The following is a 22,530-nucleotide window of genomic DNA, read 5'->3' as shown; positions in this document are numbered from 1 at the left end:
AAAAATCAGATTCAGAAGTTGAAGAAGGACTGCAGATGCTGTTGGATTCTGACCTCCCTGCACTCAAAGTGAATTTTCTGGAGCTACAGAACTCCAAATGGCACGCTCTTAATTGCGTTGGAAAGTAGACATCTAGAGCTTTCCAGCAATATATAATAGTCCATACTTTTCCCGAGTTTAGATGATGAAAACTGGTGTTCAACGCCAGTTCCATGCTGCATTCTGGAGTTAAACGCCAGAAACAGGTTGCAAAGTGGAGTTAAACGCCAGAAATAGGTTACAAACTGGCGTTCAACTCCAAGAGAAGCCTCTACACGTGTAAAGCTCAATGCTCAGCCCAAGCACACACCAAGTGGGCCCCAGAAGTGGATTTCTGCATCATTTACTCATTTCTGTAAACCTAGTAACTAGTTTAGCATAAATAGGACTTTTTACTATTATATTTACATCCTGAGTTTTATCTTTGGATTATCTTTTGATCCTTTGATCATGTTTAGGGGGCTGGCCATTTGGTCATGCCTGGACCTTATCACTTATGTATTTTGAACGGTAGAGTTTCTACACACCATAGATTAAGGTGTGGAGCTCTGCTGTTCCTCACATATTAATGCAAAGTACTATTGTTTTTCTATTCAATTCAAGCTTATTCCTATTCTAAGATATCCATTCGCACACAAGAACATGATAAATGTGATGATTATATGACGCTCATCATCATTCTCACTTATGAACGCGTGCCTGACAAACACCTCCGTTCTACATGCAAACAAGCTAGAATGAGTATCTCTTAGATATCTAATACAGGGGACCGAGTTCGAGATATTAGAGTCTTCGTGGTATAAGTTAGAACCCATGGATGGCTATTCCTGAGATCCGGAAAGTCTAAACCTTGTCTGTGGTATTCCGAGTAGGATCTGGGAAGGGATGGCTGTGACGAGCTTCAAACTCGCGAGTGCTGGGCGTAGTGACAGACGCAAAAGGATAGTAAATCCTATTCCAGTATGATCGAGAACCGACAGATGATTAGCCATGCAGTGACAGCGCATTGGACCATTTTCACAGAGAGGATGGGATGTAGCCATTGACAACGGTAATGCCCTACATAAAGCTTGCCATGGAAAGGAGTAGGAATGATTGGATGAAGACAGCAGGAATGCAGAGGTTCAGAGGAACGAAAGCATCTCTATATGCTTATCTGAAATTCTCACCAATGAATTACATAAGTATCTCTATCCTAGTTTATGTTTTATTTATCTTTTAATTATCAAAACTCTATAACCTTTTGAATCCGCCTGACTGAGATTTACAAGGTGACCATAGCGTGCTTCAAGCCGGCAATCTCTGTGGGATCAACCCTTACTCACGTAAGGTTTATTACTTGGACGACCCAATGCACTTGCTGGTTAGTTGTATCGAAATTGTGAAAAAGAACTAAAATTATGAACGTGCGTATTAAGTTTTTAGCACCGTTACCAAGGAATGAACGATCACGATTTCGTGCACCAAGTTTTTGGCACCGTTGTCGGGGATTGTTCGAGTTTGGACAACTGACGGTTCATCTTGTTGATCAGATTAGGTAATTTTATTTTAATTTTAAGATTTTTATTTCTTATTTTTGAAAAATACAAAAAAATTTCTTCTTTGTCGTTTTTCCAAAACAATTTTCGAAAATCCAAAAAAAATTATAAAATCATATAACCAAAAATAATTTTGTGTTTCTTGTTTGAGTCTTGTGTCAATTTTTAAGTTTGGTGTCAATTACATTTTTTTATAATTTTCTTGCATTTTTCGAAAACTCATGCATGGTGTTCTTCATGATCTTCAAGTTGTTCTTGGTAAGTCTCCTTGTTTGATCTTTAAAATTTCTTGTTTTGCATCTTTTCTTATTTTCCATATGCAATTTTAATTTGTTAGTGTCTAAATATTAAAAAAATTCTAAGTTTGGTGTCTTGCATGTTTTTCTTTTCTTAAAAATTTTCAAAAATAAGTCTTGATGTTCATCTTGATCTTCAAAGTGTTCTTGGTGTTCATCTTGACATTCAAAGTGTTCTTGCATGCATTAGTTGTTTTGATTCATAATTTCTATGTTATGTGTCAATTTTGTGTTTTTCTCTTTCATCATTAAAAATTCAAAAAATATATATATATATATCTTTCCCTTTTTCTTCTCATCAAATTCGAAAATTTGAGTTGACTTCTTCAAAAATTTTTAAAATCTAGTTGTTTCTTATGAGTCAAATCAAATTTTTAATTTAAAAATTCTATCTTTTTCAAATCTTTTTCAAAAATCAAATCTTTCTCATTTTTCTTTCATAATTTTTGAAATTTTCAAAATTAATTTTCAAAAATCTTTTTCATAATTTTCGAAAATCTTATTAGCATTTAATGTGATTGATTCTAAAATTTTAAGTTTGTTACTTGCCTAGTAAGAAAGGTTCAATCTTTAAAATTTTAAATCATACCTTTTAGTTTCTTGTTAGTCAAGTAATCAACTTTGATTTCAAAATCAAATCTTTTTAAATTTCTTTTTCAAATCTTTTTCAAAATAAGTTTCAATCACATCTTTTCAAAATCAATTTCAAAATCTTTTCTAACTTCTTTTCTAACCTCTTATCTTTTCAAAAATTGATTTTCAAATCTTTTTCAAACTAATCCTATCTTTTTGTTTGATTCTTATCTTTTTCAAAACTACCTAACTAACTCTCTCTTTCTAATTTTCGAAAATCACCTTCATCTTTTTCAAAATTCCTTTTTAATTAACTAATTGATTTTAATTTAATTTAATTTAATTTTTCTTTTTTAAATTTTTGAATTTTAATTTTTAATTTTAAATTAAAAACAAAAATATTTTTTATTTTTATATTCGAAATTCATTCTCTCATCTCCTTCTAATTATTTATTCATCTACTAATACTTCTCTTCCACCCAAAATTCGAACACCATCTTCCTCTCTGTGTTCGAGTTTTTTCTCTTCTCCTTCTTACATTCTTCTCTTCTTATACTTGCATAAGGAATCTCTATACTATGACATAGAGGATTCCATATTTTCTTTTGTGTTCTCTTCTTTTTCATATGAGCAGGAATAAGGACAAGAACATTCTTGTTGAAGCCGATCCTGAACCTGAAAGAACTTTGAAGAGGAAGCTAAGGGAAGCTAAAGCACAACTCTCTGGAGAAAATCTGACAGAAATTTTCGAAAAAGAAGGAGACATGGCCGAAAATAATAACAATGCAAGGAAGATGCTTGGTGACTTTATTGCACCAAATTCCAATTTACATGGAAGAAGCATCTCAATTCCTGCCATTGGAGCAAACAACTTTGAGCTTAAACCTCAATTAGTTTCTCTGATGCAACAGAACTGCAAGTTTCATGGACTTTCATCTGAAGATCCTTTTCAGTTCTTAACTGAGTTCTTGCATATCTGTGATACTGTTAAGACCAATAGGGTTGATCCCGAGGTCTACAGGCTTATGCTTTTCCCATTTGCTGTAAGAGACAGAGCTAGAATATGGTTGGACTCTCAACCTAAGGATAGCCTGAACTCTTGGGATAAACTGGTCACGGCTTTCTTAGCCAAGTTCTTTCCTCCTCAAAAGCTTAGTAATCTTAGAGTGGATGTTCAAACCTTCAGACAAAAGGAAGGTGAATCCCTCTATGAAGCTTGGGAGAGATACAAGAAACTGACCAAAAAGTGTCCTTCTGACATGCTTTCAGAATGGTCCATCCTGGATATATTCTATGATGGTCTGTCTGAGCTATCAAAGATGTCACTGGACCATTCTGAAGGTGGATCCATTCACCTAAAGAAAACGCCTGCAAAAGCTCAAGAACTCATTGACATGGTTGCAAATAACCAGTTCATGTACACTTCTGAAAGGAATCCTGTGAATAATGGGACGCCTATGAGGAAGGGAGTTCTTGAAATTGATACTCTGAATGCCATATTGGCTTAGAATAAAATATTGACTCAGCAAGTCAATATGATCTCTCAGAGTCTGAATGGATTGAAGGAATCATCCAACAATACTAAAAAGGCATCTTCTGAAGAAGAAGCTTATGATCCTGAGAACACTGCAATAGCAGAGGTGAATTACAAGAGTGAACCCTATGGAAACACCTATAATCCCTCATGGAGGAATCATCCAAATTTCTCATGGAAGGATCAACAAAAGCCTCAACAAGGCTTTAATAATGGTGGAAGAAACAGGTTTAGCAATAGTAAGCCTTTTCCATCATCCACTCAGCAACAGACAGAGAATTCTGAGAAGAATCCATCTAGCTTAGCAAATATAGTCTCTGATCTATCTAAGGCCACTTTAAGTTTCATGAATGAAACAAGGTCCTCCATTAGAAAATTGGAGGCACAAGTGGGCCAGCTGAGTAAAAGAGTCACTGAAACTCCTCCTAGTACTCTCCCGAGCAATACAGAAGAGAATCCAAAAAGAGAGTGCAAGGCCATTGATTTAACCATCATGGCCGAACCTACAAGGGAGGGAGAGGACGTGAATCCCAGTGAGAAAGACCTCCTGGGACGTCCAGTGATCAACAAGGAGTTTTCCTCTGAGGAACCAAAGGAATCTGAGGCTCATCTAGAGACCATAGAGATTTCATTGAACCTCCTTATGCCATTCATGAGCTCTGATGAGTATTCTTCTTCTGAAGAGAATGAAGATGTCACTGAAGAGCAAGTTGCCAAGTACCTTGGTGCAATCATAAAGATGAATGCCAAATTATTTGGTAATGAGACTTGGGAAGATAAACCTCCCTTGCTCATCAATGAACTGAGTGATCTGGATCAACTGACATTGCCTCAGAAGAAACAGGATCCTGGAAAATTCTTAATACCTTGTACCATAGGCACCATGACCTTTGAGAAGGCTCTATGTGACCTTGGGTCAGGGATAAACCTCATGCCACTCTCTGTAATGGAGAAACTGGGAATCTTCGAGGTGCAAGCTGCCAGAATCTCATTAGAGATGGCAGACAACTCAAGAAAACAGGCTTATGGACAAGTAGAGGACGTGCTAGTAAAGGTTAAAGGCCTTTACATCCCTGCTGATTTCATAATCCTAGACACTGGGAAGGATGAGAATGAATCCATCATCCTTGGAAGACCCTTCCTAGCCACAGCAAGAGCTGTGATTGATGTGGATAGAGGAGAATTGATCCTTCAACTGAATGATGACAACCTTGTGTTTAAAACTCAAGGATCTCCTTCTGTAACCATGGAGAGGAAGCATGAAAAGCTTCTCTCACTGCAGAGTCAACCAAAGCCCCCATAGTCAAACTCTAAGTTTGGTGTTGGGAGGCCACAACCAAACTCTAAGTTTGGTGTTGAACCCCCACATTCAAACTCTAAGTTTGGTGTTGGGAGGTTCCAACAATGCTCTAAACATCTATGAGGCTCCATGAGAGCTCACTGTCAAGCTATTGACATTAAAGAAGTGCTTGTTGGGAGGCAACCCAATGTTATCTAATTATATTTATTTATTTTCTATTGTTATTTCGTGTTTTATTAGGTTGATGATAATGTAAAGTCACAAAAACTACTGAAAAATCAAAAACAAAATGAAAAACAACAGAAAAAAATAGCACACCCTGGAGGAGAGCAGTCTGGCATTTAAACGCCAGAAACAAGCATCTGTCTGGCGTTTAACACCAGAAACAGGCACCAAGCTGGCGTTTAACGCCAGAAACCAGCATCTACCTGGTGTTAAACGCCAGAACAAAGCATGGAAGTGGCGTTTAACGCCAGAAATAAGCAACAGTCTGGCGTTAAACGCCAGGATTGCATGTATAGGGCGTTTTACACGTCTAAAAGGTGCAGGGATGAAAAACCCTTGACACCTCAGGATCTGTGGACCCCACAGGATCACCACAGGATCTGTGGATCCCACAGGATTCCCTCAGGACCTGTGGACCCCACAGGGTCCCCACATCTTCTTCTCTCTCCTCTTCACACCTTTTCATAACTCTCTTCCCCAAATACCCTTCACCAATCAACTCAATCACTCTTCCCCAACACCTCTCCGGAAAGTCTAAACCTTGTCTGTGGTATTCCGAGTAGGATCTGGGAAGGGATGGCTATGACGGGCTTCAAACTCGCGAGTGCTGGGCATAGTGACAGACGCAAAAGGATAGTAAATCCTATTCCAGTATGATCGAGAACCGACAGATGATTAGCCATGCAGTGACAACGCATTGGACCATTTTCACAGAGAGGATGGGATGTAGCCATTGACAACGGTGATGCCCTACATAAACCTTGCCATGGAAGGGAGTAGGAATGATTCGATGAAGACAGCAGGAAAGCAGAGGTTCAGAGGAACGAAAGCATCTCTATATGCTTATCTGAAATTCTCACCAATGAATTACATAAGTATCTCTATCCTAGTTTATGTTTTATTTATCTTTTAATTATTAAAACTCTATAACCTTTTGAATCTGCCTGACTGAGATTTACAAGGTGACCATAGCTTGCTTCAAGCCGACAATCTCTGTGGGATCGACCCTTACTCACGTAAGGTTTATTACTTGGACGACCCAGTGCACTTGCTGGTTAGTTGTATCAAAATTGTGAAAAAGAACTAAAATTATGAACATGCGTATTAAGTTTTTAGCGCAGTTACCAAGGAATGAACGATTTGGTGCACGAATTGTAAATCATACTTTTCACAACTCGTACCACTAACCAGCAAGTGCACTGGGTCGTCCAAGTAATACCTTACATGAGTAAAGGTCGAATCCCACGGAGATTGTTGGCTTGAAGCAATCTATGGTTATTTTGTAATTCTTAGTCAAGATATCAATTATAATTATCAGTTTGGATTGCGAAAAATAAAAGAGCATGAATTAAATACTTGTTATGCAGTAATGGAGAATATGTTGGAGTTTTGGAGATGCTTTGTCTTCTGAATCTCTGCTTTCTCCCTGTCTTCTTCTTCACGAACGCAAGGTTCTTCCTATGGCAAGCTGTGTGTTGTTGGATCACCGTTGTCAATGGATACCATCCGTCCTCTCAGTGAAAATGGTCCAGGTACACTGTCACCACACGGCTAATCATCTGTCGGTTCTCACTCATGCTGGATTAGGATCCATTGATCCTTTTGCGTCACTACGCCCAACCCTTGTGAGTTTGAAGCTCGTCACAGTCATTCAATCCCTGAATCCTACTCAGAATACCACAGACAAGGTTTAGACTTTCCGGATTCTCAAGAATGCTGCCAATGGATTCTAGCTTATACCACGAAGATTCTGATTAAGGAATCCAAGAGATACTCATTCAATCGAAGGTAGAACGGAGGTGGTTGTCAGGCACGCGTTCATAGGTTGAGAATGGTGATGAGTGTCACGGATCATCACATCCATCATATTGAAGTGCGAATGAACATCTTAGATAGAAACAAGCGTGTTTGAATAGAAAACAGAAATAATTGCATTAATTCATCGAGACACAGCAGAGCTCCTCACCCCAACAATGGAGTTTAGAGACTCATGCTATCAAAGAGTACAAAGTTCAGATCTAAAATGTCATGAGATCCAAAATAATCCTCTAAAAGTTGTTTAAATAGTAAGCTAGTAATCTAGGTTTGCAGAGAATGAGTAAACTATGATAGATAGTGCAAAAATCCACTTCTGGGGCCCATTTGGTGTGTGCTAGGGCTGAGACTTAAGCTTTACACGTGCTTAGGCTGTTTCTGGAGTTAAACGCCAGGTTGTAACCTGTTTTGGGCGTTTAATTCCAACTTGTAACCTGTTTCTGGCGTTTAACGCCAGACTACAACATAGAACTGGTGTTGAACGCCAGTTTACGTCATCTATCCTTGAGTAAAGTATGGAATATTATATTTTTCTGGAAAGCCCTGGATGTCTACTTTCCAACGCAATTGGGAGCGCGCCAATTGGACTTCTGTAGCTCCAGAAAATCTATTCCGAGTGCAGAGAGGTCAGAATCCAACAACATCAGCAATCCTTTTTCAGCCTGAATCAGATTTTTGCTCAGCTCCCTCAATTTTAGCCAGAAAATACCTGAAATTACAGAAAAACACACAAACTCATAGTAAAGTCCAGAAATATGAATTTTGCCTAGAAACTAATGAAAATATACTAAAAACTAACTAAAACATACTAAAAACTACATGAAATTAACCCCAAAAAGCGTATAAAATATCCGCTCATCACAAATTTGGTGCACGAATTGTAAATCACACTTTTCACAACTCATACCACTAACCAGCAAGTGCACTGGGTCGTCCAAGTAATACCTTACGTGAGTAAGGGTCGAATCCCACAGAGATTGTTGGCTTGAAGCAATCTATAGTTATTTTGTAATTCTTAGTCAGGATATCAATTATAATTATCAGTTTGGATTGCGAAAAATAAAAGAGCATGAATTAAATACTTGTTATTCAGTAATGGAGAATATGTTGGAGTTTTGGAGATGCTTTGTCTTCTGAATCTCTGCTTTCTCCCTGTCTTCTTCTTCACGCATGCAAGGTTCTTCCTATGGCAAGTTGTGTGTTGGTGGATCACCATTGTCAATGGATACCATCTGTCCTCTCAGTGAAAATGGTCCAGGTACGCTGTCACTGCACGGCTAATCATCTGTCGGTTCTCACTCATGTTGGAATAGGATCCATTGATCCTTTTGTGTCTGTCACTACGCCCAACCCTTGTGAGTTTGAAGCTCGTCACAGTCATTCAATCCTTGAATCCTACTCGGAATACCATAGACAAGGTTTAGACTTTCCAGATTCTCAAGAATGCTGCCAATGGATTCTAGCTTATACCACGAAGATTCTGATTAAGGAATCCAAGAGATACTCATTCAATCGAAGGTAGAACGGAGGTGGTTGTCAGGTATGCGTTCATAGGTTGAGAATGGTAATGAGTGTCACGGATCATCACATCCATCATATTGAAGTGCGAATGAACATCTTAGATAGAAACAAGCATGTTTGAATAGAAAACAGAAATAATTGCATTAATTCATCGAGACATAGCAGAGCTCCTCACCCCCAACAATGGAGTTTAGAGACTCATGCCGTCAAAGAGTACAAAGTTCAGATCTAAAATGTCATGAGGTCCAAAATAATCCTCTAAAAGTTGTTTAAATAGTGAGCTAGTAATCTAGGTTTGCAGAGAATGAGTAAACTATGATAGATAGTGCAGAAATCCACTTTTGGGGCCCATTTGGTGTGTGCTGGGGCTGAGACTTAAGATTTACACGTGCCTAGGCTGTTTCTGGAGTTAAACGCCAGGTTATAACCTGTTTTGGGCGTTTAACTCCAACTTGTAACCTGTTTCTGGCGTTTAACGCCAGACTGCAACATGGAACTGGCGTTGAACGCCAGTTTACGCCGTCTATCCTTGAGCAAAGTATAGACTATTATATATTGCTGGAAAGCCCTGGATGTCTACTTTCTAACGCAATTGGGAGCGTGCCAATTGGACTTCTGTAGCTCCAGAAAATCCATTCTGAGTGCAGAGAGGTCAGAATCCAACAACATCAGCAGTCCTTTTTCAGCCTGAATCAGATTTTTGCTCAGCTCCCTCAATTTCAGCCAGAAAATACCTGAAATTACAGAAAAACACACAAACTCATAGTAAAGTCCAGAAATATGAATTTTTCCTAGAAACTAATGAAAATATACTAAAAACTAACTAAAACATACTAAAAACTACATGAAATTAACCCCAAAAAGCGTATAAAATATCCGCTCATCACAACACCAAACTTAAACTGTTGCTTGTCCCCAAGCAACTAGACAAGAAGCAATAATACCTCATAGTTTTTTGAGTGAAGCTCAGATTCTAATTAGATGAGCAGGAACAAGGACAAGAACATTCTTGTTGAAGCCGATCCTGAACCTGAAAGAACTCTGAAGAGGAAGCTAAGGGAAGCTAAAGCACAACTCTCTGGAGAAAATCTGACAGAAATTTTCGAAAAAGAAGGAGACATGGCCGAAAATAATAACAATGCAAGGAAGATGCTTGGTGACTTTACTGCACCAAATTCCAATTTTCATGGAAGAAGCATCTCAATTCCTGCCACTGGAGCAAACAACTTTGAGCTTAAACCTCAATTAGTTTCTCTGATGCAACAGAATTGCAAGTTTCATGGACTTCCATCTGAAGATCCTTTTCAGTTCTTAACTGAGTTCTTGCAGATCTGTGATACTGTTAAGACCAATGGGGTTGATCCCGAGGTCTACAGGCTTATGCTTTTCCCATTTGCTGTAAGAGACAGAGCTAGAATATGGTTGGACTCTCAACCTTAGGATAGCCTGAACTCTTGGGATAAGCTGGTCACGGCTTTCTTAGCCAAGTCCTTTCCTCCTCAAAATCTTAGTAAGCTTAGAGTGGATGTTCAAACCTTCAGACAAAAGGAAGGTGAATCCCTCTATGAAGCTTGGGAGAGATACAAGGAACTGACCAAAAAGTGTCCTTCTGACATGCTTTCAGAATGAACCATCCTGGATATATTCTATGATGGTCTGTCTGAGCTATCAAAGATGTCACTGGACCATTCTGCAGGTGGATCCATTCACCTAAAGAAAACACCTGTAGAAGCTCAAAAACTCATTGACATGGTTGCAAATAACCAGTTCATGTACACTTCTGAAAGGAACCCTGTGAATAATGGGACGCCTATGAGGAAGGGAGTTCTTGAAATTGATACTCTGAATGCCATATTGGCTCAGAATAAAATATTGACTCAGCAAGTCAATATGATCTCTCAGAGTTTGAATGGATTGAAGGAATCATCCAACAATACTAAAGAGGCATCTTCTGAAGAAGAAGCTTATGATCCTGAGAACCCTGCAATAGCAGAGGTGAATTACATGGGTGAACCCTATGGAAACACCTATAATCCCTCATGGAGGAATCATCTAAATTTCTCATGGAAGGATCAAAAAAATCCTCAACAAGGCTTTAATAATGGTGGAAGAAACAGGTTTAGCAATAGCAAGCCTTTTCCATCATCCACTCAGCAACAGACAGAGAATTTTGAGCAGAATCCATCTAGCTTAGCAAATATAGTCTCTGATCTATCTAAGGCCACTTTAAGTTTCATGAATGAAACAAGGTCCTCCATTAGAAAATTGGAGGCACAAGTGGGCCAGCTGAGTAAAAGAGTCACTGAAACTCCTCCTAGTACTCTCCCGAGCAATACAGAAGAGAATCCAAAAAGAGAGTGCAAGGCCATTGATTTAACCATCATGGCCGAACCTACAAGGGAGGGAGAGGACGTGAATCCCAGTGAGAAAGACCTCCTGGGACGTCCAGTGATCAACAAGGAGTTTTCCTCTGAGGAACCAAAGGAATCTGAGGCTCATCTAGAGACCATAGAGATTTCATTGAACCTCCTTATGCCATTCATGAGCTCTGATGAGTATTCTTCTTCTGAAGAGAATGAAGATGTCACTGAAGAGCAAGTTGCCAAGTACCTTGGTGCAATCATAAAGATGAATGCCAAATTATTTGGTAATGAGACTTGGGAAGATAAACCTCCCTTGCTCATCAATGAACTGAGTGATCTGGATCAACTGACATTGCCTCAGAAGAAACAGGATCCTGGAAAATTCTTAATACCTTGTACCATAGGCACCATGACCTTTGAGAAGGCTCTATGTGACCTTGGGTCAGGGATAAACCTCATGCCACTCTCTGTAATGGAGAAACTGGGAATCTTCGAGGTGCAAGCTGCCAGAATCTCATTAGAGATGGCAGACAACTCAAGAAAACAGGCTTATGGACAAGTAGAGGACGTGCTAGTAAAGGTTAAAGGCCTTTACATCCCTGCTGATTTCATAATCCTAGACACTGGGAAGGATGAGAATGAATCCATCATCCTTGGAAGACCCTTCCTAGCCACAGCAAGAGCTGTGATTGATGTGGATAGAGGAGAATTGATCCTTCAACTGAATGACGACAACCTTGTGTTTAAAACTCAAGGATCTCCTTCTGTAACCATGGAGAGGAAGCATGAAAAGCTTCTCTCACTGCAGAGTCAACCAAAGCCCCCATAGTCAAACTCTAAGTTTGGTGTTGGGAGGTTCCAACCTTGCTCTGATTATCTATGAGGCTCCATGAGAGCTCATTGTCAAGCTATTGACATTAAAGAAGCGCTTGTTGGGAGGCAACCCAATGTTATCTAATTATATTTATTTATTTTCCATTGTTATTTTATGATTTCTTTAGGTTGATGATTATGTGGAGTCACAATAACTACTGAAAATAAAAATCAAAATGAAAAACAGCATTAAAAATAGCACACCCTGGAGGAGAGTAGTCTGGCATTTGAACGCCAGAACCAAGCATCTATCTGGCGTTTAACGCCAGAAACAAGCACCAAGCTGGCGTTTAACGCCAGAACCAAGCATCTACCTGGTGTTAAACGCCAGAAACAAGCTACATTTGGGCGTTTAACGCCAGAAACAGGCAGCAGTTTGGCGTTAAATGCCAGGATTGCACAGCAAGAACGTTTTACACGCCTAATTGGAGCAGGGATGTTAAGTCCTTTACTTCACTTGATCTGTGGACCCCACAGGATCCCCTCAAGACCTGTGGACCCCACAGGGTCCCCACATCATCTTCTCTCTCCTCTTCACACCTTTTCATGATTCTCTTCCCCAAATACCCTTCATCAATCAACTCAATCACTCTTCCCCATCACCTCTTCACCACTCACATCCATCCTCTCTTCCCCAAAACCCCACCTACCTTCAAATTCAAACTAATTTCCCTCCCAAACCCAACCCTAATGGCCGAAACTTCACCCTCCCCTCACTCCTATATAAACCCCTCATTCCTTCTTCATTTTCACACAACACAACCCTATATTCACCCTTGGCCGAAAACACCTCTTTCTCCCTCTCCTCCATTTCTCTTCTTCTTCTCTTTCTTTCTTTCTTCTTTTGCTCGGGGACGAGAAAACATTTTAAGTTTGATGTGGTGAAAGCATAGATTTTTGTTTTTCCATAACCATTTATGGCACCTAAGACCAGAGAAACCTCTAGAAAGAGGAAAGGGAAGGCAATTGCTTCCACTTCTGAGTCATGGGAGATGGAGAGATTCATCTCAAAGGTCCATCAAGACCACTTCTATGAAGTTGTGGCCAAGAAGAAAGTGATCCCTGAGGTTCCTTTCAAGCTCAAAAAGAATGAGTATCCGGAGATCCGACTTGAGATCCAAAGAAGAGGTTGGGAAGTTCTCACCAAACCCATTCAACAAGTCGGGATCCTAATGGTTCAAGAGTTCTATGCAAACGCATGGATCACTAGGAACCATGATCAAAGTGTGAACCCGAATCCAAAGCATTGGCTTACCGTGCTTCGGGGGAAATACTTAGATTTCAGTCCGGAAAATGTAAGGCTGGCGTTCAACTTGCCAATGATGGAAGAAAACGCACGCCCCTACACAAGAAGGGTCAACTTTGATCAAAGGTTGGACCAAGTCCTCATAGACATATGTGAGGAAGGAGCTCAATGGAAAATTGACTCAAGAGGCAAGCCGGTTCAATTAAGAAGGCATGACCTCAAACTAGTGGCTAGGGGATGGCTAGAGTTCATTCAACGCTCAATCATTCCTACTAGTAACCGGTCTAAAGTTACTATAGACCGGGCCATCATGATCCATAGTATCATGATTGGAGAAGAGGTGGAAGTTCATGAGATTATACCTCAAGAACTCTACAAGGTGGCTGACAAGTCCTCCACTTTGGCAAGGTTAGCCTTTTCTCACCTTATTTGCCACCTCTATAATTCGGCTGGAATTGACATAGAGGGAGACATCCTCATTGAAGATGACAAGCCCATCACTAAGAAAAGGATGGAGCAAATAAAAGATCTTGGACCTCAGCAAGAGCATGAGGAAATTCTCCACCATAAAATCCCTGAGATGCCTCAGGGGATGCACTTTCCTCCACAAAACTATTGGGAGCAAATCAACACTTTCCTAGGAGAATTAAGCTCCAACATGGGACAACTAAGGATGGAGCACCAAGAGCATTCCATCATCCTCCATGAAATTAGAGAAGATCAAAGAGCTTTGAGGGAGGTGCAAGAAAGACAAGGAAGAGACATAGAGGAGCTCAAGAGCACCATTGGTTCTTCAAGAAGAGGAAGACGCCACCCTCACTAAGGTGGACTCATTCCTTAATCTCCTTGTCTATTTATTTTCTGCTTTTCAGTTTTTGAGCATTATGTGTTATTTATGTTTGTGCCTTTACTATATGATCATTAGTGTCAAATTGTCTATGCCTTAAAGTTATAAATATGAATCCATCACCTCTCTTGAATGAAAAATGTTTTAATTACAAAAGAACAAGAAGTACATGGTTTCGAATTCATCCTTGAAACCAGTTTAATTATTTTGATGTGGTGGCAACACTTTTTGTTTTCTGAATGAATGCTTGAACAGTGCATATGTCTTTTGAAGTTGATGTTTATGAATGTTAAATATGTTGGCTCTTGAAAGAATGATGAAAAAAGAGAAATGTTATTTGATAATCTGAAAAATCATAAAAATGATTCTTGAAGCAAGAAAAAGCAGTGAATACAAAAGCTTGCAGAAAAAAAAAAGAGAAAAGAAAAATGACGAAAAAAAAAAGAAAAAGCAAGCAGAAAAAGCCAAAAGCTCTTAAAACCAAAAGGCAAGAGCAAAAAGCCAATAGCCCTTAAAACCAAAAGGCAAGGGTAATAAAAAGGATCCAAGGCTTTGAGCATCAGTGGATAGGAGGGCCTAAAGGAATAAAATCCTGGCCTAAGCGGCTAAACCAAGCTGTCCCTAACCATGTGCTTGTGGCGTGAAGGTGTCAAGTGAAAACTTGAGACTGAGCGGTTAAAGTCAAGATCCAAAGCAAAAACAGAGTGTGCTTAAGAACCCTGGACACCTCTAATTGGGGACTTTAGCAAAGCTGAGTCACAATCTGAAAAGGTTCACCCAGTTATGTGTCTGTGGCATTTATGTATCCGGTGGTAATACTGGAAAACAAAGTGCTTAGGGCAACGGCCAAGACTCATAAAGTAGCTGTGTTCAAGAATCAACATACTGAACTAGGAGAATCAATAACACTATCTGAACTCTGAGTTCCTATAGATGCCAATCATTCTGAACTTCAATGGATAAAGTGAGATGCCAAAACTATTCAAGAGGCAAAAAGCTACAAGTCCCGCTCATTTGATTGGAGCTAAGTTTCATTGATATTTTGGAATTTATAGTATATTCTCTTTTTTTTATCCTATTTGATTTTCAGTTGCTTGGGGACAAGCAACAATTTAAGTTTGGTGTTGTGATGAGCGGATAATTTATACGCTTTTTGGCATTATTTTTACATAGTTTTTAGTATGATTTAGTTAGTTTTTATTATATTTTTATTAGTTTTTAATTAAAATTCACATTTCTGGACTTTACTATGAGTTTATGTATTTTTCTGTGATTTCAGGTATTTTCTGGCTGAAATTGAGGGAACTGAGCAAAAATCAGATTCAGAGGTTGAAGAAGAACTGCAGATGGTGTTGGATTCTGACCTCCCTGCACTCAAAGTGGATTTTCTGGAGCTACAGAACTCTAAATGGCGCGCTCTTAATTGCGTTGGAAAGTAGACATCCAGGGCTTTCTAGCAATATATAATAGTCCAAACTTTGCCCGAGTTTAGACGATGCAAACTGGCGTTCAACGCCAGTTCCATGCTGCAAAGTGGAGTTAAACGCCAGAAACAGGTTGCAAAGTGGAGTTAAACGCCAGAAACAGGTTACAAACTGGCGTTCAACTCCAAGAGAAGCCTCTACACGTGTAAAAGCTCAATGCTCAGCCCAAGCACGCACCAAGTGGGCCCCAGAAGTGGATTTCTGCATCATTTACTCATTTCTGTAAACCCTAATAACTAGTTTAGCATAAATAGGACTTTTTACTATTGTATTTACATCCTGAGTTTTATCTTTGGATTATCTTTTGATCCTTTGATCATGTTTAGGAGGCTGGCCATTCGGCCATGCCTGGACCTTATCACTTATGTATTTTCAACGGTAGAGTTTCTACACACCATAGATTAAGGTGTGGAGCTCTGTTGTTCCTCACAGATTAATGCAAAGTTCTATTGTTTTTCTATTCAATTCAAGCTTATTCCTATTCTAAGATATCCATTCGCACACAAGAACATGATGAATGTGATGATTATGTGATGCTCATCATCATTCTCACTTATGAACGCGTGCCTGACAAACACCTCCATTCTACATGCAAACAAGCTAGAATGAGTATCTCTTAGATATCTAATACAGGGGACAGAGTCTGAGATATTAGAGTCTTCGTGGTATAAGTTAGAACCCATGGATGGATATTCCTGAGATCTGGAAAGTCTAAACCTTGTCTGTGGTATTTCGAGTAGGATCTGCGAAGGGATGGCTGTGACGAGCTTCAAACTCGCGAGTGCTGGGCGTAGTGACAGACGCAAAAGGATAGTAAATCCTATTCCAGTATGATCGAGAACCGACAGATGATTAGCCATGCAGTGACAGCGCATTGGACCATTTTCACAGAGAGGATGGGATGTATCCATTGACAATGGTGATGCCCTATATAAAGCTTGCCATGGAAAGGAGTAGGAATGATTGGATGAAGACAGTAGGAAAGCAGAGGTTCAGAGGAACGAAAGCTTCTCTATATGCTTATCTGAAATTCTCACCAATGAATTACATAAGTATCTCTATCCTAGTTTATGTTTTATTTATCTTTTAATTATTAAAACTCTATAACCTTTTGAATCCGCCTGACTGAGATTTACAAGGTGACCATAGTATGCTTCAAGCCGACAATCTCCGTGGGATCGACCCTTACTCACGTAAGGTTTATTACTTGGACGACCCAATGTACTTGCTGGTTAGTTGTATCGAAATTGTGAAAAAGAACTAAAATTATGAACATGCGTATTAAGTTTTTAGCGCCGTTACCAAGGAATGAATGATCACAATTTCGTGCACCAGTTATCTTGTAACTCTTAGTCAGGATATCAATAATTCTCAGATTTAATTGTAAAAAGTAAAAGAACATGAATAAATACTTGTTATGCAGTAATGAAGAATAGGTTGAGGTTTTGGAGATGCTCTGTCCCCTGAATCTCTGCTTTCCTACTATCTTCTTCTTCACACACGCAAGGCTCCTTCCATGGCAAGCTTTATGCTGGGCATCACCGTTGTCAATGGCTACTTCCCGTCCTCTCAGTAAAAATGTTCTACGCACGCTGTCACCGCACGGCTAATCATCTGTCGATTCTCGATCATGCTGGAATAGGATCCATTAATCCTTTTGCGTCTGTCACACGCCCAACACTCGCGAGTTTGAAGCTCGTCATAGTCATCCTTCCCAGATCCTACTCGGAATACCACAGACAAGGTTTAGACTTTTCGGACCTCAGGAATGGCTGCCAATAATTCTAGCCTGTACCACGAAGGTTCTAATCTTAGATTAGAAACCCAAGAGATACACATTCAAGCTTGATTGCATGTAGAACGGAAGTGGTTGTCAGGCACGCGTTCATAGGTGAGAATGATGATGATTGTCACGGATCATCATATTCATCAGGTTGAAGTGCGAATGAATATCTTAGAATAGAAGCAAACGTGATAGAATGGAAAACAGTAGTAATTGCATTAATTCACCGAAACACAGCAGAGCTCTTTACCCCAACAATGGGGTTTAGAGACTCATACCGTAGAAGATACAATATGAAATGTGTAGAATATCATGAGATACAAGATGAATTACTAAAAATAGTTCTTATAGTAAACTAGTGACCTAGGGTTACAGAAAATGAGTAAGCTAGGGTGTTTAGTGTAAAAATCCACTTTCAGGACCCACTTGGTGTGTGATTGGGCTGAGCATTGAAGCTTTCATGTGTAGAGACTTTTCTTGGAGTTAAATGCCAGTTTTTGTGCCAGTTTGGGCGTTTAACTCCAGCTTTTATGCCAGTTCTGGCGTTAAACGCCAGAATTCTTAAGCTGACTTGGACCGCCAGTTTGGGCCATCAAATCTTGGGCAAAGTATGAACTATTATATATTGCTGGAAAGCCCAGGATGTCTACTTTCCAACACAATTGAGAGCGCGCCAATTGGACTTTTGTAGCTCCAGCAAATCCACTTTGAGTGCAGGGAGGTCAGAATCTAATAGCATCTGCAGTCCTTTTTCAGCCTCTGAATCAGATTTTTGCTCAGGTCCCTCAATTTCAGCCAGAAAATACCTGAAATCACAGAAAAACACACAAACTCATAGTAAAGTCCAGAAAAGTGAATTTTAAATAAAAACTAATAAAAATATAATAAAAACTAACTAAAATCTACTGAAAACATACTAAAAATAATGCCAAAAAGCGTATAAATTATCCGCTCATCAGCTTCTCGTAGATCTTCTCTCACTTGAACTGATTTCGGTTCTAGGACATGACTAGGATCAAAAGTGTATTTTCAAAACTGTGATACGTGGAACACGTCATACAGGTTCGAAAGATGGGGTGGTAAAGTGATCCTATACACCACTGGTCCAATTCTCTTCCAAATCTCAAATGGCCCAATGTAATGGGATTTAACTTTTTAGTTTTGATGGATCTCCCAATTCCAGTGGTTGGAGTAACCTTTAGGAAAACGTGCTCTCCTTCCTCAAATTCTAAAGGCTTTCGCCTTCGGTCAGCATAGCTCTTTTGACGGCTTTGAGCTTCAAGCATTCGACTTCGGATTTTCTTTATTTGCTCAGTGGTTTCACTTATCATTTCAGGTCCTATCAGGCTCTTTTCTCCTGCTTCATACCAACATAACGGAGACTGACATTTCCTTCCATACAAAGTCTCATATGGAGCCATTCCAATACTCGCATGATAGCTAATGTTATAAGCAAATTCCGCCAGAGGCATATATCGATCACAGCTCGCCGGCTGGTCCAAAACACAAGCTCTTAACATGTTTTCTAAGGTTTGGATTGTTCTTTCTGATTGGCCATCCGTCTGAGGATGGTATGCAGTACTTAGACTTAATTGAGTGCCAAAAGCTCGCTGAAAAGCTCCCTAGAACCGTGATGTAAAGCGAGGATCTCTATCAGATATAATGGTGGAAGGTACGTCATGTAATCTCACAATCTCCTTTATGTATAACCGCGCCAATTTCTTCATAGTGCAACTTATCCGAATAGGCAGGAAATGGGCTGACTTGGTCAGTCGATCTACAACCACTCAGATAGCATCACAACCTGTCCGAGTCCTTGGTAAACCCAACACAAAATCCATAGCAATTCTCTCCCATTTCTACTGTGGAATCTCCAAAGGTTGAAGGGTCCCTGCTAGTCTTTGGTGTTCAATCTTGACTTTCTGACAAGTTAGGCATTTGGAAACATGTAACGCCACATCATTCTTTATTCCTGGCCACCAGAACATCGTCTTTAGGTCTTGGTACATCTTGGTGCTTCCAGGATGAATGGAGAACCCGCTCTTGTGAGCTTCTTCCAATATGCTCTATCGCAAATCCCCGACATCTAGCACAATTATCTAACCCTTGAACCTCCACAACCCATCTTTATCTTCTGACACTCTCTATTGCTTGCCTTTCTCAATTGCCGGCAAAATCTTATATAATTCTTGGTCATTCTGATGAGCCTTTACTAGTTCAGCCTTGAAGTCACTTGAGATCTGTAACTGGCTTAGGCATAAAGTCCCAAACTCTTCTCTGATTCCCAGTTTTAATCCTTGAAAGGCTTTTAGCAATTCTTCCTCTCTTAGCATCATCCAAGCGGTACATAGGGATTTCCTACTCAAAGCATTTGCTACCACATTCGCCTTTCCCGGATAGTAGTTCAACTCAAAGTCATAATCCTTCAGAAGTTCCATCCACCTCCTCTGACGCATATTCAACTCTTTTTGTTCAAACAGGTACTTCAAGCTCTTATGGTCCGAGAAAACTTGAAATTTCACACCATAGAGGTAATACCTCCAAATCTTCAAGGCAAAGACAACGGCTGCAAGCTCCAGATCGTGAGTTGGATAGTTTCTTTCATGTGGCCTTAACTGACGTGAGGCATAAGCTACAACTTTGTGATGCTGCATTAACACGCATTCTAAACCCTTTAAGGATGCATCGCAATATACCTTGAATGGTTCTCTCGGCTCTGGCAACACTAATACAGGGGCGGTAGTCAATCTTTGCTTTAAGGCAAGGAAACTCTCCTTGCACTCAGGAGTCCATTCAAAAGCGAGATGTGAAAACCCTTTAATGAACCTCCGATAATAACCCGCCAAGCCTAAGAAACTCCTGATCTTCGTCACTGAAGTTGGCCGCTCCCAATTCATCACTGCCTCAACCTTAGCAGGATCCACTGCTATTCCTTGCTTACTCACCACGTGGCCAAGAAATTTCACTTCAGACTTCCAGAACTCACACTTGGATAGCTTGGCATACAACTTCCTATCCTTCAGAATTTGTAGCACTGTTCGCAAGTGTTCAGCATGCTCATCCTCTATCTTAGAATAGATAAGAATGTCGTCAATAAACACAACAACAAACTTATCCAGATATGGATAGAAAATTTTGTTCATGTAATCCATGAATATTGCCGGAGCATTAGTCACTCCGAAGGTAGTTTTAGGAATATTCTCATCTCTGACCCTTATCTGGTGGTATCCGGATCGTAGATCAATCTTAGAGAACACACCCGGCTCCCTGTAACTGGTCCATCAGGTCATCAATCCTTGGCAACGGGTATTTATTCTTCACAGTAACCTTATTCAGCTACCGGTAATCCACACATAATCGCATACTCCCTCTTCTTTACCACTAATACTAGTGCATCCCACGGAGATACACTTGGTCGGATAAAATTTTTACCCAACAGATCCTCCAGTTGAGACTTCAATTCGGCTATTTCTAGAGGCGACATCCTATAAGGAGCACTCGAGATTGGTCCGGCCCCAGGTATCAAATCAATAGCAAACTCAACCTCTCATTTTGGTGGAAATTCATCAATTTCATCAGGGAACACCTCCGAAAACTCACACACAACCGGGATTTACTCCAAGCTTTGGTCATCACCCGAAATGCCCGTAGTTAACAATAATATTCCCTAACATTTGGCCCCAGAACAGTTCACTATCATGAAATTCAGATAGTAATTATTCACTATAACCGGCCCTTCTGTATCTTCTGGCATAAAATGTACTGTTTCTGCAGAGCAATCGAGCAGAACATGATTCTTGGATAACCAGTCCAATCCCAGAATGAGAACAAGACCAGTCATCGGCAAAAAAATTAAGTTATGCACAAAATCATGCTGTTGTATTCGAAAAGGAATTTGGGGGCACCCTAACCTAGTCACCATAGCCTCGTGGGTGGCATTATACACCTTTAAATCATACCCCAATACTACTATTTTCAATCCTAACTCATCAGCCTTCTCAAATGCAATAAAAGAGTGTGTAGCTCCAGAATCAAACAAAGCATTCAAAGTTTTACCCGCCATCTCACAGTTACCTCTGATCAATGTCTCTGACCCTTCAGCGCCTACTAAAGAAGTAGTGTATACTCTTCCTGGTTGCTGCACTCTGCCTGTCTCATACCTCTTCTTCTCTGGGCAACTGTTAGCCAAGTGTCCCGGCTGCCCATAGGAATAACAGACTCCGGTCCCAAACCTGCATGGCCCTGAATGATATTTCCCACATCTGTGGCAACTCATATCCTGCTGTGGCTGCTTCCCCTATCTCCTTCCCTGATTAGCACTAGTATTAGGCCTCCTGAAGTTGCCTTGCCCCTGATTATTTTGAGGGACAAAGCCGCCACGCTTAAACTGTCTGTCCCTAGGTGCAAAATTCCTCCCTGTGGTCCTTTGGAATGACATCCTCATACTCCCTTTTTCTGTTGCAGCCCTTCTGACACAACCCTCCACCACCCTGCTCTTAATCACAAGCTTAGAAAACACCCGAATCTCCATAGGTGCTACAAAGCTCTGAATGTCACTCCGAAGGCCTCCCTCATACTTTATGCACTTTCACTCAGCAAAGTCCTCAGGAGCTCCCTGACAGATGCGTGAGAAGCGGCACAATTCCTTAAATTTACTGGTGTACTCAGTAATAGTCATCTGGCCCTGTTTAAGCTGAAGCAGTTCGAGTTCTTTGGCATTTCTAACTGAGGTGGAAAAATATTTCTTATAGAATTCCTCTCAGAACAACTTCCAAGAGATCACAACCCCGTCAGGCTGCAGAATGCGCCTCATGCCCTGCCACCAGTGTTGAGCTTCACCATGCAACTAGTAGGTTCCAAATTCAACCCACTATTCATCAGGAACTTGCTGAGCCTGTAATGCCCGCTCAATAGCCTGTATCCAGTTATCAGCATCAATAGGATTCGAGGTCCCTCTGAAAGTCAGAGGGTGAACCTTCAAGAAGGAAGAGAGCGACATTGGACCATTATCACCATTGTTGCCATTGTTCCCATTATTAATTTGATTTCCCAGGACTTCAGTTGTCGCTTGCATTGCTACTGCCATATTGCCT

At 40.2% G+C, this 22,530-nt stretch overlaps 1 protein-coding gene and 2 non-coding genes across 3 annotated transcripts; all 3 read right to left on the bottom strand.

Annotated features, from left to right (window-relative positions):
* Positions 1-3,603: 3,603 nt before the first annotated feature.
* LOC148577085 (small nucleolar RNA R71) lies at positions 3,604-3,711 on the bottom strand. Its single transcript, XR_015904346.1, has one exon. It is a non-coding gene; the product is annotated as a small nucleolar RNA R71 (small nucleolar RNA).
* A 6,642-nt stretch (positions 3,712-10,353) lies between these two features.
* On the bottom strand, positions 10,354-10,461 carry LOC148577084 (small nucleolar RNA R71). The gene has a single exon (XR_015904561.1). It is a non-coding gene; the product is annotated as a small nucleolar RNA R71 (small nucleolar RNA).
* A 10,643-nt stretch (positions 10,462-21,104) lies between these two features.
* Positions 21,105-21,713, bottom strand: LOC107608500 (uncharacterized). The gene has a single exon (XM_016310274.1). The coding sequence runs from the start codon at positions 21,711-21,713 to the stop codon at positions 21,105-21,107; it is 609 nt and encodes a 202-aa protein (XP_016165760.1).
* Positions 21,714-22,530: the final 817 nt, after the last annotated feature.

The sequence above is a fragment of the Arachis ipaensis genome, chromosome B1 (assembly GCF_059453495.1).
Source record: "Arachis ipaensis isolate K30076 ecotype BB chromosome B1, ASM5945349v1, whole genome shotgun sequence".
Taxonomy (NCBI): Eukaryota; Viridiplantae; Streptophyta; class Magnoliopsida; order Fabales; family Fabaceae; genus Arachis; species Arachis ipaensis.
Note: the sequence above shows the minus strand (reverse complement) of the source record. Positions and strands in the feature narration are given on the sequence as shown.